The sequence below is a fragment of the Cupressus sempervirens genome, chromosome 1, assembly GCF_028749045.1.
Source record: "Cupressus sempervirens isolate cs-2001-9-10 chromosome 1, ASM2874904v1, whole genome shotgun sequence".
NCBI classification, from domain to species: domain Eukaryota; kingdom Viridiplantae; phylum Streptophyta; class Pinopsida; order Cupressales; family Cupressaceae; genus Cupressus; species Cupressus sempervirens.
Window position 1 is genome coordinate 765,219,194 of NC_143118.1, and position 17,494 is coordinate 765,236,687.

The 17,494-nt window shown below is 39.8% G+C and overlaps 1 protein-coding gene across 2 annotated transcripts in view; it reads right to left on the reverse strand.

Moving 5' to 3' along the window:
• LOC149580142 (RNI-like superfamily protein) overlaps window positions 1–17,494 on the reverse strand; it is a 93,736-nt gene continuing 76,242 nt past the window's right edge. For both annotated transcript variants that reach the window (XM_089789731.1, XM_089789733.1), the window contains 2 exons: window positions 1,637–1,736; window positions 1–1,503 (listed from right to left, as the gene is read on the reverse strand). In XM_089789731.1, coding sequence (XP_089645857.1) covers window positions 145–1,503; window positions 1,637–1,736 — 1,459 coding nt within the window. In that variant the 3' untranslated portion in view covers window positions 1–144. The remainder of the gene's footprint in view (window positions 1,504–1,636; window positions 1,737–17,494) is intronic.

The window sequence follows — 17,494 nt, forward strand, 5'->3', positions numbered from 1 at the left end:
TTATTAAAATCTTTCTCCATTCATTCAAATAGACTCTTGTACAATATGTCATTACTTAAAGGTCAAAGACTTGCCATATTCAAAATACTTATTACAAGAAAAGATAAATTATACATTGAACATAGCATGTACAGTGGCTACATCTCAAAGATAATCATGAAATTGCCATCTATCACGACAGCCAATTTCACAGCCTTTTTGGCATATGATTAAAATTGTATGTCCTGTAATTTCACCCAGCTTTTTTGAACCATGCACTGGAAAAAAAGAAGCAGGTCCCAGACCCAGCCAGCGTAAGTGTGGGAAATAAGGCTTGCTCAACCAGTGTAATGAAACAGCAGATAAGCCTATGCAATTGTAAAGATCAAGTCGCTTAAGAGCTTTTCTATCCACTCCATCATGTATTGTGTTAGCTAAAGCTGCTATAGAGAAGTCTGTTACAGAGTAACAATTACGAATGCAAAGGTCAACTATCTCAAGTCCAAATTCTGTCAATGTCGTTATTGCCTTGTCTGATATGCCAGGAATGTAGCCCAAATCAAGAGCTTTAAGTGTTTTCTTGATGGAACCTCCCAGCAAATATGCTATTCCTTTATCAGTTACTCTTTTGCATCCCCGTAAGGATAAGGATACCAAAGGCAGCTTTCCTTCCCCCAAATAATTTAATCCTGTATCAGTAATATCTGCTCCACTAAGATACAATGTGTTAAGTTTTTTAAGGCCTGAAATAGCCCTCATGCCATGGTCTGCTACACTCTTGCAACCGTTGAGATCAAGTAGATCTAAGTTTTCACAGAGAGCGAGATGATTCACTGATTCACTTGTTATTAGTTTGCATAGTATCAGCCTGACAGAAACAAGCGACAGTGATGTATCCAGAAGTCCAAGGAAAGCCAGGTCCGACAAATGAAAAGTGTTGTAAAGTTCAAATGTCTTCAAAGTCTTACAGGTATGTATGAGTGCACTAAAACCAGCATCTGTCACTCGTATGAATCCTCCAAGCTTGATTGACTCCATATTTCTGCAAGCCTCGGCCATAAGAAAAATGCCCATGTCATTTACTCGCCTAAAAAATGTAGAGTTTACCCTGCTGCGGACGAGGGACAGGTGAGATAAATGATTGCAAGAACCCAATGACTGCAGTCCGCGATTAGTGAGATCATGTCGTAGAAGTTGCTCCTCCAAAGGTTCATCACGGAGATCTAACTTGATTAGGAGGGACAGATTTTGTGTGACAGAGGTCAATAATTCATCTGTGATGTGATCTACTACAAGTGATAAGGACTGTATAGTTTGGCAGGAGACTCCAACTGAGCAGGTAATACCACTTGGTGCAGAAGTTTCAGCTATCCTCTGAACACTGCACTTGTGTGCTAGTTGTTTTGCACATTTTTCTGTTACGTGACAGAGATGCAAAACCTTTACTGTTGTGGGGATGAAAACCATGGTAGCTTCAAAAATGTGAGGATCAAATTCCGGTCCTTCAAACATAATACTCAAGGACTACAAAACAGAACGGAAAGTTGCAGATTACATAAAGATATGGAAAAAAGAAAAAGAAAAACACCACTTTTATTTGGTTTGTGAAACCTAGAACCATACGTGCTAAGAAGGAATCACATTTTATAGAATTTACCTCCAGATATGAGCAACCTTCAAACATTTTCCTGAGACTGAATTCATACCCTTCATATGTTTCGAATTCCCCCTGGTATATCAACTCTAGTGATAAGGATCTGTATTGAAAAAATTTAAATAGTTAAATTGTATTAACTAATATATGTAAATTTGAAAATATACATTCCTACCCTTAATGTCATGCATGACACGAAAAATGGCACTGTCTATGCAGCAGCGAATTTGCACTTGATTTGACAAATGTATGCGTTTTCTAGTTAACTTTAAAATTACAATACAGTTGTTTTGTATTTTTTAATTTATTTCATAAATAAAGAAAGGTGCATTTGCATTGCTGTGTAGCCATTTCGCCCAAGTAACACTCAGCGAAGGCACAAGGGTCAAGTCTTCCAAAAGTGCCAGATAAAAATGCAATAAATGGCATTAGAAATGTCTACATACACGTGTATGTATGGAGTTCAGAAAATTATAGAACATAACTCGAGTATCGTTAAACTAAATTAACATATCCTCATAGATAATAGAAAGTTCAAAAATAATTAACAATGTTAGTCTCAAAAATTAATTAATGCCACAGATAGATGAATATAACCTGGGAACTGAAACTAAAGGTAAAAATATTTATTTCATTTTTCCAATCATTCGACAATAGAATCCAGAATTTCTGTTTTATAATGCTTAAAATACTCATTCAGCAGATAATCATTAGACTGACATACAAGTAGAAATTTGCAACCAAGCAGAATTTGCTTAAATAGTTCTAGCAGAATTCACGATATCTGAAAAGGAGAGACGCACCAACAATCAATTCACATTGTGTTAAAAAAAAGGCCTCTGATATATTAATCTACGAAAATTCCCATGGCAGTTTGTAATCTTCACCTCGAGAAAGTTAAATACAAGTCTTCCTACCAATATGTTCATTTTTATGGCTACAACAAAGAATAGATATAATGACGAGACAAAAGTTTGGGATGGCACAAAATGGAAACAACATTACAATAACATATTTTTACTTGCACGCATCTTTCCAACATAGTAAATATCAAAAAATATATCTTTCGCATTCTTTAGGAATGGGCGGGAATGGAGACCCTGGCAACCATGGCAATGGGAGCAGGAATGGTTACAGAGAGCTTCGAGGTGAATGGCAACACCCAAGAAAGTTTAGAAATGGGTTTGGAAGACGACAGGTGATATGGGGAGACCCGTTTTATCAAAGACGGCGAACCTGCAGCTTTCAGCAAATAATAGGGAGGCGCCCCGAAAAAGCCCTAATGCAAAACATGAGGTTCTCTTCAGAAGTCACCGACTGGGGACCTTTAATACAGGTTCTAGATTACCTGGCAGAGCGAGCAAAAATGCTCCAACTGGTAGCCACAAAAGATTCTCAGGCTTCAGTTGGAATGGTGGGGATGAAAGCACAGAAGGTCTCGAGGAATACAGGGCCGCTATATGTATCCAGTGCCAAACAACTTCTAGTTTAGGAACATTGAAAGAAAGGAGGTGCGAAACACGAACAGAGACATGACTAATGCTCCTAGGCCAAATGAAAGTAATGTATCTATTCCCACAGATATTCAACGAGGCGCAACTCTTGTTACTGATAATCATGCATGGGAAGACTCCATCAATAGATTAAATAATTAAGCTTTCTTCATGAAATGGTTGGGACCGTGCCCTTCCATAAAAAAATTATAGGCTTGGATTGAGAGAAACTAGGGACAAAATATGACCTTGAAATTACTCTCTAATGAGTTTTTGCCGGTTATATGCAGCACTAAATTGGAAAAAGATATTATGAATGGAGGACTAAGTTACCGATTCGGATCCGGACTCCGAAGCGGATTCCGAAAGCGGATACGGGATGCAGGGATTTTTTTTTTTTTGGATGCGGATGCGGGAGGAAACGTGTATATATATATATATATATATTAATATTAACATATGCAACGAAATGCAAGAAATATACCAAAACAAATCATTTGATAAAGCATAATATGACTATGAATCTATGATACTTAATAGTTAATTGAACCCTTAAACAAAATTCAAGATATTTCAAAATTCATATGATATTCATATATCAATATCAATATGTGCTTGTCCAACATTAGCATTTAGTCTTGACTCTTAAACAATAAGTTCAAATAGGTCATGTTCAAGATTCCAACAAAATAAAATTTAAAAACATGGTAAATGATTGAAGTCTGAAGATTCAATCAATCAGAGTCTGGCTCTGAATCATAGGGATTTGCAAGAAAATCCACATTCTCATTGTCATCTCCAATTGCTGAAAGATCATTTGAACCAAGCATGGTTCCACTTATGCTAGATGCACCACGTGCCACACTAACATCAACACCGTCTCCAATTGTAACAAAATCATGAAGTGTTGCATCCAAATCTGCACACTCAGGGGCTACATCCCAAAGCTTTGTTGCCCCTTCCTTGTAATGATCATTCTTACGTGACAAAAGACGCAAGTTGGTGTGGACAAAGACCAAGTCCTCAACTTTCTTGGAGCCTAACCGGTTGCGCTTCACCAAATGGATAAAGGAGTATGTACTCCAATTCCTTTCAGCAGCAGAAGAACTAGCAACCTATATAGTTGTCACAAAACATACAAATGAAAAGCAAATTAATTTTATAGAGTGTGAAACACTAAATTCTACAATGCAAGTGTAAACATAAAATTTTAAAACAAATTTACAAAACAAAATAAAAAACTTACTTGTGATAGGACTTTGATTGCAAGAGGTTGAAGATGCTTGAAAGGTTGACCATACATGTACCACCATCTGATAGTTCCCATTCTATTTTGGTCCTTTAGTGCAAATGGAGAATGCTTTAACCCCAAAGCAAACAACCCAAATTCTTCCCTCACTTTTTCATGCATTTCTTCCAGTGGGAAGAGTCTTGAAAGGGGTTTGTGGCACCCCTCAGCAACCTCCTCATCCGCAAATGGTGCAACTCTACCCGGCATACCAGCTATCTCCTCACTATAGTACCTAGGAGATAAGGCATATGCAAGGAGGTGCAATGGGGTAGTCATCTTATTCCAGCGATGGTTGATAATTGCTTGCACTTGTTTGCATAAGGCTTCACATTGTGTGGGGTCACTCTCATGTGCTTGTATAGAATGTTTTACCTTCTCCACCATGGTGTCCATGCCATCATACACATCCCCTAAGCAAGGTGTATCTGTATCAGCAAAACGGAGCATAGTCATGATGGGCTCGGTGAAATCCAATACATATGCCACACGAGCCCACCAACTCTCATTCAAGATCAAATTCCTGATCCTTTGTGCTCTTTTTGAATTTGAGATCTTCCATACACCCCATTGATGACCAATGACCATTTGACTTAATGCATCTTTTACCTTGAGGAGTCGTCTCATAACGATTGTATGAGATGCAAAACGGGTCTCAGCAACCTAAGCAAGTTAACAATATGTCAATTGACAATATAATTATAAATTTTAATTTTTAACTAAATTACAAAACCATGAAACTTAGTAATTTAAAAAAATTAATTTACCTTCAGCAACTCCAATTTGGAGTATGTTCTAAAAATGGATTGTGACATGTGGTGGTTGGTCACAAACATCTGTATGTCCTCCCCCTCTTCATATATTTTCTTCACCCAATCTACTTCAGTGCCAATCCTTTGCATGATCAAGTTAAGGGAGTGAACAGTGCATGGAGTCCAAAAAATATGGTCATACCGACTCTCAACTAAAGCACCCGCACCCCTGCAATTTTTGGCATTGTCAGTGACCACCTGTACCACATTCTCACTACCCACCATCTCAATGGCCTCAATGAGAATTCTAGAAATGAATTCCGAATTCTTCACTTGCCCTTCACAATCAATGGCCTTCAAAAACATTGCCCCTTTGGCGGAAATTGCAATCACATTAATCAGTGGCCGATTTCTTGTATCCTTCCAACCATCTGACACAATAGTTAGACCCGAAGTTTTCCAAGATTTTTTGATTGGTTGAAGGTCTCTCTCTATATGTGCCCTCTCTTGTTGCAATAAAGTTGTACGCACCTTTTCATAGCCCGGGCTTGTGTAGTAAGTTGGTGATTCTTTGATTGCTGCCACCATTTCCTTCCAATATGGTGATCTCACCAAGTTGAAAGAAAGCCCATTCGCATAGAGGCAACGTGCAATAGCTTCATCAGCGCGGTCTCTTGCCCCCATTTTAAATGCGGTGTCCAATGGGCCTCTTTTACGGGCCACTTCTTCCTCATCCTCTTCTAGCACAGGTACCTACAAGAATGGGTGTTGGGAGGATGCCATTGGTTCAGTGGGTGTCTTTGGCTTGCTCTTTGAGGAAGGACCTTGATAGTAGCTTTTTTTTGATCTATTGATCAATGCATCAGCAGCTTCTTGTTCTCTTACAAATGAAAGTATTTCTGCGCTAGTCATCCCAGTACCATTTTTGCCTTTGCACATTCCAAATCCTTTGCCAGCAAGGCCCATAAAATGAAGCTTCACTCGAGAATATGAGCTATTGAAAGGTTTTCCTTTGTTAATTTGACAATAATTGCACTTCCAATAGTATGAGCCACCTCCTGAAACCTGTGATATCCGTGTTGTATGTCTCCACAAAGGAGAACCTACATCAATTTTGAAATTATCAGTCCCTTCCCCTCCTTGGCCCCCCACTGAACTTTGACTAGCACTACCACCGGTATCCATTCTTGCCTAGTTTTTTGCAACCTATTTTATAAGAAAATAAATAAATTTTAATTAGTTCCTAACAACGATGAACATCAATGATCATGCATACAAGTGGAAAGAAGTGAGAAAAACTACTAAAATAGATACCCAAAGTTGCTTCTACATATCTTTCAAAAAAAAAAATTGAAAAAAAACTTTAAAAAAATCTTCAAGAACTTAAAAAAATCATCAAAAACTAAAAAAAATTCATCTAAATACTCAAGAAAAGGATTGATCACTTACCTTGAATGGTTTAAACTTCTTTGAGAAAGCTATCTCTCCCTCTTCGATCGATCCTCTTCAAAAATGCTGAACTTAGCTTCACAATGAAGGAGTGGTTGTAGGTGCAAACAAAACTCTAAAATGACTCTTGTGAATGCTTCTATGTTGTCTTCTAGGGTCGTTTTAGGGTTTTATTGTGAAAAAATGCTTTTAGTCACATGTTGTTTCATAGTTTTAAGTTAAAATATACTTTATTTTATTAGTTTTCCGCCTAACTCCCGCGGATGCGTCCGGATGCTCCCGGATTCCCTGTAGATGCTGCCCGGAAGCCACCCACAGGCATCCGGATGCGGGTGGCTTCCGGGCAGCACCCGCAGCGCATCCGGAGGCTTCCCGCATCCGTCCGTATCGGATGCGGAAGCCAGGGAGCAGGGCCACGAATCGGTATCAGAGATGGAGGACCATATATTATCGATTGGAAAGGTGTATATATATGTGACTGGCACCCTAACTTTAACCCTGATTTAGAAGAAGTAAAGGATGTGATGGTCTGGATAAACCTGAAAAATTTGCCTTGGGAGTTCAAAGAGGAGGAAAACGTAAAAAAGATGGGAGAATGCTTCAGAACTTACTACTTATATGAGGCTTACTACTTATATGAGGAGGCTATAGACTCAAACCATTTTTATCAATATAACAGAATATTGGTCAGAATGCAAGATTGTTACATAGTCCCAGACTTTGTTATGCTGAGCACTTCACAAGGGGAATCGAGGTTAAGGCTGGAAGTAGACTGTGCTGAAGCTGAGATTATTAGGGGGAATATGAACCACAAAGGGAAAGGATTAGATGGAAACTTTTGTGTTGATATTGTAAAAAGTATTTAAGAACAAAGACAATTGATTCCCCTCTGGTCAGTCTCCTATGAAGATGAAATGCTTTTAAACATAACACATTTGACGGGCATAGATGATGAAGTGCCTCCTAAAACGACAAATTGTAGGGATCAAGAACCAGAAAGGCCTATGGTTGCTGAAGAATTTCAAAACCCCCAAGGATCCACTCAAATAGTAAAGGAAACGCCATATACCCTTCTGAGAATAGAAGGGGATAAGTCAAGCCCTTCAGCAGGGAATCTAGAGGTCAACCATTTATAATGCTATGTTCCAAATATGGTGGAGGAGATAGACCAGAGCCTCTTAAGCTTGGAAGGTATTATGGAGGACAGAGGACAAAAACCAAATCCTAAGACAGACTTAGACCTCCCAGTAAGTATTGCTTCTACTCCAAAAAGTGAAACAAATTGATTTGCAGAAGGTTTCAAAGATATACAAATTTCCCCTATTCGAAATTTGGAAATGGCTTTGCAGGGGCTCAAGATGGTGGAGGTGATAGCTTCATCTAAGACTCAGAATACTACTCTCATGAGGAGGATAATAGGCAAAATGAATGTGGAATGGAGGATCAAATAGATATAGAGCAAAATAGAACAATCTCACAAGCGACCTCGAACAGAGCCTCCTGAGCTTGGAAGGTAATATGGAGGACAGAGGACAAAAACCAGATCCTAAGACAGACTTAGACCTCCCAATAAGTAATGCTTCTACTCCAAAAAGTGAAACGAATTGATTTGCAAAAGGTTTCAAAGATATTACAAATTTCCCCTATTCAAAATTTGTAAATGGCTTTGCAGAGGGCTCAGGATAGTGGAGGTGATAGCTTCGTCTGGGAATCAGAATACTACTCTCATGAGGAGGATAATGGACAAAATGAATGTGGAATGGGGGATCAAATAGATATAGAGCAAAACAGAACAATCTCACAAGTGACCTCTCAAATCCAAAAACCTAATTGTAGGGAGAAGAGAGGACCTAAATCAGCCAAAGTCAAACTTGCTAAAGCTGGTAGGGCAATAAACCAGTCAAAATTGCTGAGATCGGGAAGAGGATATACCTCTTCCCAACATAAATGAATATCCTTTTGTGGAATGTCAGAGGCTATAATGCCTCTAACCAAAGGCGTTTGATCAAACGAGGTATTCATCGAACCCAGCCTGATTTGGTAAATATTCAGGAAACAAAGTTAAGTGGGGATAGTTTACAAACATTTTCAAAAACGTTTATGATGGGGGGAAGCTTATTTGTACAGGCAGATGGAGCTTCTAGTGGTCTGTGTATTCTTTGGAAGGAATCGTCTTTGAGTGTGCAGATGATAGACTCTGATACAAATTGGCAGATGATAAAAGTTCACTCTTATCAGTTAAGAGTTGGTTTCTTTGCCTTCAACATATATGGACCATGTCAAAGGGCTCTTAAGTCTCAACTTTGGGAAGCTTTATCAGATAAATGCAACAATATTAAAGATAACTTGTTTGTGATAGGGGGAGACTTCAATGCCATATTGTCTCCAGCTAAAAAGCTCAAAGGTAAAGGTTGTCTCAGCCAAAGCCATCTGGATTTTGCATTTTTTTTTACAGCCAATAGACTGCAGGATGTAAATTTAATCAATGGTAAGTTTACCTGGACAAACCGCCGAAAAGGTTTTACAAATACAGCTGAAAGGATAGATCATTTTTTACTTGGAGGTTCGCAGGAGGAGACCAAGTGGTTGTGTCAAGTAGAAGTGATGCCTTTGAGTGGATCAAATCACTTTCCTATTTGTTTAGGGATTTGGGATGATGCAACCCCAGAACTAGCCCCCTTCAGGTTCGAAAAAATGTGGTTAAGGGAGGCAGGGTTTTTAGACATGGTTCAAAGCTGGTGAGACTCGACGCCAAGAAGAACAAGGAATCTAGCTTTTAAATTCTTCAAAAAACTTCAATGTAATGTCCCCGTTATAAAATAAATCATTAATCAAACTATTGTTAATGGGCTGATTGATTTAATATATCTCGGACCCATTTTTGTTTTGTTTTCGTAGTTTGTATTTCTGTCGGCTATCTTTGTACACCCTCGGAAAGTTTTCCCCGACGAGTATTTAAGCACGGCTTGTAGGTAGTCATTAAGTATGCAATTTGGATTATTTTCTCTGTACTGCAAATTCCTGTTGGGATTCTTTGTTGTTCGCCATTTCAGAAGTGAAAGATCTTCCCTATTTGGTCTTTTCGGTTTCAGTGGGATTCAACCCTCATCCTATTCCGTTGCTTGTAATACTTCACTCGGATCTGAAAAATTGGAGCACCATCTTCTAGCAAATATCAATTGAAGGCTATTCGTATTCAAAAATCTCCATTCTTGTTTGGCATTATCTAATGTATATGGGATTAATAGTTAAGTATAGATCTGAAACCATTCTTTCTCCATATTCCATCTACATCTCGCAACACTCAGGACAAATACCGTATGGCCCCCTTCCTCTCTGCATTCCGTACGACCTCTCCTACCAAACCATACGGCCAACCTCTAAATGTCGTAAGGCCAACATTAAGCATACCATACAGCCAGCACCAACACCGTACGGCCATAGCCTCATTCACCATACGACTCACATTGCCTTCCCATACGGCCATCAACTGCTCATTCAACCGTACAGCCCCTGATACACTACCGTATGACCTCCAAGGAACACACCTCCAAGCACCCACCGTACAACCCAACACAGTCTGTACATCTTGGCCCAGTCATACATCACTTTGTTTGTCTATCGTGTTACAGTGCTCATCTATTTGGAGTGAACGAATTTGAGAACATTTCAGTGGTATCAGAGCTTCCACTCTACCAGCCTGTGGACAGTGAATGAAAGTTTATAACCGAAAGAGAAGAAGAACCCATTCCGTTGATAGAATGGTTGTTGAACCGAAACCCACAGCTACCAAACTCGTGGCACTACAGAGAGAGCTTGCGAGGAATCAGGGACAAATCAATGATACTCAGCGACTCATGGAAAAGACTCTCAAGAAGTTGGCAAACAATAAAATATCCGAAGAACAAAATGGCCATAGCGCAAACTCGGTGTCAGGTAAAGCAAACCCTCATCCAATACGCTCTCAACCTTCCATGTCGTTTTTTCCCCCACGAACAGAGGCACCACCCAAAGGGAAACAATTGACCTTTGATGAAATGCAAAAAGAGCTGAGAGATCGGAAAAATGCAAATTTGGGGGAAGATATATCCTACAAAGATTATGCAGATCTGAGAATGAGATATTCGAGAGGCAGAAACAAAGCATACTTTAATGATGATCTTAGGAGGAAGTTGAGTAAAGTAAATCTGTCACCATTTGACAGATCTAGAACCATATCTACACAAGCGTGGGTAATGAAGGCAGATACTTCCAGCATAATCCCATGCCAAAAGAAGCAAATTAAATTTGCGGCCTTACACTTGGAGGGAGTTGAGCATGAATGGTGGCATCACGACACCGTCACACTAGGGCATGATCAAATAAATATCTACATGGAATTCACTGAGAGATTGATAGATCGATTTGACGGTACAAATTCGGAACTCAATTTCAAAGATTTAGCACAACTGAGGCAAACTGGATCAGTTGACCAGTACATTACGGAATTTCAGAAACTCTGTTTTGGTCATTGACATTTCTAAAAGAAGACGGATAGTGCTCTTCATGGATGGACTGATAGAACCATTGAAGGGTTGGGTAAAAGAGTTCAATCCTGCCACCCTATTGGAGGCCATTAAGAAAGCATAGAGTATGGCATCATTGTCAGCATCATCCTCTCAAGGGTTACTACAGTCCAAACCACCAATGTTTCCGAGGGACAAAAGATAATAAACCTCTACCAAGGAAGTCGTCGTTGGATGAAGTTACCAGACAAGAGCTCCGAAGGAAGAAACTATGTTTCAACTGCAAAGGACCATGGGAACCTAGACACAGATGCCTCGAGAAAAGAAAGATCCACTACATTTAGGTCGTGTCCGATGATGAGGACAAACAAGAAGATATATCCACCAAAGACAGCCAACCCCACGAGGACACCAAAATGGTTAGTTTGAACCGTACGGAAAGAATTGCAGCATTGGTACCATGTGGAGGAACTATTGCCCTAGTCGGTAGCCCGAGGTGCACAGTGTTTCGTGTATGGGGAAACCTTCAAGGACAAAAGTTATGGTGATGCTTGATAGCGGAGCTACTCTAAACTTCATAAACTCCTCACTAGTGAAATGAAGAGGTCTACCTACAAAGACGCACGAAGGATTTCAGGTCAAGGTTGCTGGAGGGACTCTCCTACCTTGCACACCTTGTTCCTCAACTAAGTATCACAATGGAAAATCGCACGATGACCGAGGATTTCTTCATAGTAGACCTTGATGATATAGAGGTTATTTTAGGCATACAGTGGATGGAAACACTTGATGAATACACTCAGGGCTTCAAACGGATGGACTTCATTTGTTGTCAATGGAAAGAAGGTTGTTCTCCACGGAATGGCAAATGAAGGTCCGAAGGAAGTTTCTACACATCAAATGGAGGCAATTTTTCGGTGTGATGACGTTGCTTGGTTGCACATTGTTTTGTCTCGACGGAACCTATAAAAAGACAACGGACACCTCCCCAAGATGATGATCTCCAAAATATTTTAACTAAACATGATAAAGTTTTTGACATTCCTCCTGGCATACCGCCTCATCGAGAGTTTGAACGTACTATTGAGTTGGAAGCTGGGGCCAAGCCGGTCATAACCACACCCTACCGCCATCCCAAGAAATTCAAAGATGAGATCGAAAAGACTATTCAGGAACTGGAGAGAAAGGATGGATCTGTCCCAGTTCTAGTCCCTTCACGTCATCAATGGTATTGGCCAAAAAGGACGAGACAATGCACATGTGTGTGGACTACCGTGCATTGAACAAATAAACAAGAAATAATAGATATCCCATTCCAAGGATAGATGAGTTGTTGGATGAATTACATGGCGCAATCTATTTTTTGAAAATAGATCTTCATTTCGAATACCACCAGATCCACATGAGGAAGATGTGGAAAAAATGGCCTTTCATTGTCACTACAAGCATTATGAGTTCCTGGTCATGTTGTTTGGATTAACAAATGCACCTGCTACATTCCAATCATGCATGAATCGCATCTTCAACAAACAATTGCGTAAGTACTTATTGGCATTCTTTGATGATATTCTTATTTATAGCAGGACATGGAAAGAGCACCTGAAACGTCTAGATGAAGTCCTAAGGATCATGAAGGATCAATCTTTGTTCGCCAAGCAATCGAAGTGTGAATTCAGTATGACAAAATATTGTACCGGGACATGTTGTCAGTAAATATGGCATTCAAGTTCATCAGGAGAAGATTCAGGCTATCCTTTATTGGCCTCCTCCAAAAATAGTCACGGAGTTGCGAGGATTTTTTGGATTGTGCAGTTATTATCGGAGGTTTGTAAAGGGGTTCTCTCAGCTCAGCGCACCACTAATAGATCTAACAAGAAAGGGATCCTTCTAGTGGAATGAAAAAGCACAACTCACTTTTGATAAGCTGAAAGAAGCAATGAGCACTAGTCCCGTACTTGCATTGCCTGATTTCGCTCAACCTTTCATTCTGGAGTGCGACGCATCCAGAAAAGGCATTCGCGCGGTACTGATGTAAGATAGACACCCCATAGCCTATGAAAGCAGGAAGCTTAGGCAAACAGAACGCTTATATTCCATCTAAGACAAAGAGATGCTGGCCATTGTACATGCACTAACCAAGTTTCAGCAGTATCTAGTGGGTGTCAAGTTTGTTGTTTGTACGGATCGCAATAGTTTGAGATATTTTATGGAGCAACAGGATTTGAACGAGAGGCAACAAAAATGGGTAAGCAACATTCAGGCTTTTGATTTTGACATTGAATATGTGAAAGGAAAGAACAATGTGGTTGCAGATGCTTTGTCCAGGGAACCCGCCATCTGCTTAATAACCTAGATTTCAGCTGACTGGAAAGCACATTCGTTGGTAGAGTACTCCAAAAATAAATTTGCTTGTGAGCTAATGGATGGCAACACCAAGAATGATCGGTACGAAGTGGTGGATGACATCATTTACTATAAGAATCAAATATTTTTAGTGTTGGAATCCAAATTGAAGCAGAAAATCTTTAAGGAGGTACACGACTCACCCTTGGTAGGACACCCCAGCTTCCTCAAAACGTACAGACATCTCAGGGAGAGGTTTTCATGGAAAGGACTTAAAGGAGATGTATTGCAATATGTAAAAGAGTGTGCAGTCTGCTAGCAGAACAAATCCGAACATACTCTAGCTGTCGAGTTACTGCAACCTCTGCCGATTCCAAAACATAAGTGGGAAAGTATCTCGATGGATTTCATAATTGGACTTCCCAAGGTGAACAGAAAAGATTGTATCTTCGTAGTGGTTTGATAGATTGACAAAATACGCACATTTCTTCGCCATCCCTCAAATTTTCAAGTCGCACAAGTTGTCGATCTGTTTTATAGAAAAGTCTTTCGTCTGCACGAGTTACCTCGAAACATAGTCAGTGATCGAGATGGGCGATTCATCAGTATCTTCTGGACGGAATTGTTTCGGTTGGCAAGGACAGAATTGTCACCAAGTACTAGTTATCAGTCTCAGACAAACAGACAAATGGAAATTGTGAACAAGTGGCTCAAAGGTTACCTCTGGAACTACGTTTCCGCACAACAATGGGTGCGGGTCAACTAGATACACCTAGGGGAATATTGTTACATTACCATGTACCACATGTCCATCGGAATGGCACCATTCAAAGCTCTATAAGGGTATGAACCCCCTTCCTTCATTGACACAGTTCTAGGTGACAATAGCGCACTAAGGGTGAGGGACTGGCTTCAGGAGGGATAGGACATCCTCGGATGCCTAAAAGGAAACTTACAATGGGCACAAAATCAACAGAAAATGTATGCTGACAGACACCAAATGGAGAGGAGTTCCGAAGTAAGGGACTTGGTCTATCTCAGGCTCTAGCCATATCGACAATCCTCATTGAAGGAAAAGGGAAAAGAAAAACTGAAGCCACGATTTTATGGTCCCTAATGTGTAGTTCATCGCATTGGTGGTCACCTACAAGCTGGAACTTTCAAAGGTGAGTCGTATCCATAACGTCTTTCATGTTTCATGTCTGAAGAAGGTCGTGGGGCAAAACGTCACGGTGGCCACACACCTCCTACTGCTCAATGAAGGAATGCTCATATTGGAACCAGCCGAGATCATCGAAGTACGTGAGAAGACCCTACAGAACCACACGGTGAAGGAATATTTGTTGCATTGGAAACACTTGTCGTTGGACGACGCAACATGGGAGGGCGAGCACATTCTTTAGCACCCAGCGTTGTATTTGCTTGAGGACAAGAAAAATTTGGGACGGAAGGACTGTAATGGTCTCGTTATAAAATAAATCATTAATCAAACTATTGTTAATGGGTCGATTGATTTCATATATTTTTTGTTTTGTTTTCATGGTTTGTGTTGTCGTTGGCTATCTTTGTACACCCTCAGAAAGTTTTCCCTGATGAATATTTAAGCATGACTTGTAGGTAGTCATTAGGTATGCAATTTGGATTATTTTCTCTGCACTACGAATTCTTGTTGGGATTCTCTGTTGTTTGCCATTTTGGAAGTGAAAGATCTTCCCTATTTGGTCTTTTCGGTTTTGGTAGGATTCAACCCTCACCCTATTCCGTCGTCTGTAATACCTCGCTTGGATCTGGCAAATTGGAGCACCATCTTCTAGCAAATATCAATTGAAGGTTATTCGTATTCAAAAATCTCCATTCTTGTTTGGCATTAGCTGATGTATTCGGGATTAATAGTTTAGATCTGAAACCATTCTTTCTCCATATTCCATCCACATCTCGCAACACTCAGAACAAATACCGTAAGGCCCCCTTCCTCTCTGCATTCTGTACAGCCTCCCATTCGTATGGCTTCTCCTACCAAACCGTACGACCAACCTCTTAATGTCATACGGCCAGCACCAACACCATACGTCCATATCCTCATTCACCATACGGCTCATATTGCCTTCCTGTACAGCCATCAACTACTCATTCAACCGTATGGCCCCCCGTGCACTACCTTACAGCCTCCAACGAACACACCTCTAGGCACCCACCGTACGGCCCAACACAATCCGTACATCATCTTGGCCCATTTGTACATCACTCGATTTGTCTATCATGTTACACTGCTAGTCTATTTGGAGTTAAACGAATTTGGGAACATTTCATTCAATTTGTGAAGGAACAAATTAAAAATTTGGAATAGAGTTGTTTCTAAAAACATCTTTGATGAGAAGTTTATATTAGAAAAAGAATTGGTAGATGTGAATGAATCAATTATGAAAGGAGGTATGAATGAAGTTATGTTCTTACAAGAATCAAATTTGAAAAAGCAATATAATGAGGTATAGAGAGGAAACCTATTGGAAACAAAAATCACGTGACTTATGGCTTAGAGAAGGTGATCGAAATACAAAATTCTTTCATAGCTCAGTCAAGGGAAGAAGAGCAGTAAATAAGATATTTGCAATCAAAGATAGACAAGGTAGGCTATTAGAGGAGATCGATTCTATCAACAAGGAAGCTATAAGCTTCTACTCTAAAATCTTTGCTCAGAACATTCATGATAGGCTTAGCAATGATGAATTGTTAGAGGATATCCCCAAACTCGTAAAAGAGGAATAGAATGTGATGCTACTAAAATGTATTTCGGTGGAGGAGGTTAAAGCTACACTATTCAATCTAGGGAGTGACAAAGCCCTAGGGCCGGATGACTTTCTTGCACTGTTTTTCCAAAAGGCGTGGAATATTATTGTGAAGTAGTGGAAGAATCACAGAAAGGAGGTTTTGTGTTTAAAGATTTCAACAATACCTTTCTAACATTGATACCTAAAAAAGGTGCCAAGGAATCATTTGAGGACTTTTGACCGATAGCCCTATGTAATACTACTTACAAAGTTATTGCCAAGGTTATTGTGAATAGATTAAAATTGGTTCTGCCTACTTTAATTTCAAGAAAGCAAAGCGGATTTGCTTTGAGATTTATTTATTAAGGGATTATCATTGTGCATGAAGCTATACATTCTCTAAAATTGGCTAGAGAGGCGAGGTTGATGACAAAATTGGATATCAAGAAAGCGTGTGATAATGTCAACAGAGCCTTCCTCCTCAAAGTGTTAAATTGTTTTGGATTTACCCCTGGATGGTGCAATTGGATCGGTCGCTGTATTTCAACTCCTAGGTTTTCCATCTTGATCAATGGCAGCCAACAAGGTTTCTTTGACACTTCCACAGGTATCAGACAAGGTGACCCTTTATCCCCCTTTCTATTTATCATCATGGCTGAGGTTCTAGGGCGATCAATTAAAAGGGCCAAGATGAACAGGGATTGGAAAGGTTTAACAATTGCCAGGGGGATAGATCCAATCACACATCTACAGTTTGTGGATGATAACTTTCTTATGGGGGAAGCTTCAATTCTTGAAGCAAAAAACATCAAATCAGTTCTTGAGAAGTATAGCAAAGCCTCAGGTCAATTTATCAATTGAAACAAATCTGAAAAAAAACTCTTTAATACCCCCCTACCAACTCAAGAGCACGTCTGTAGACTTTTAGGCATGAATATGGGCACCTTGCCAACAAATATCTTGAGATCCCTCTATTCAATGGGGCAAATTGAGCCAACCTGTGGAAAGATCTTATGAATGCTTGTGTTAAAAGGCTTGATGGTTGGAAAGGAAAATGGTTGACCTATGCTAGCAAAATTATGTTGCTATAGTCTCCTATTTTTGCTATCCCGATGTTTGCAATGAGTTGTCTCGAGATCCCTTTAAAAGTTCTTAGATATATAGAACAATGGATGAGGAAATTGGTTTGGAATGGTGCGCACGAGGAGGAGATTCCCCTCATTGCATGGGATTCAATATGTAAACCAAAGAAGCAAAGTGATG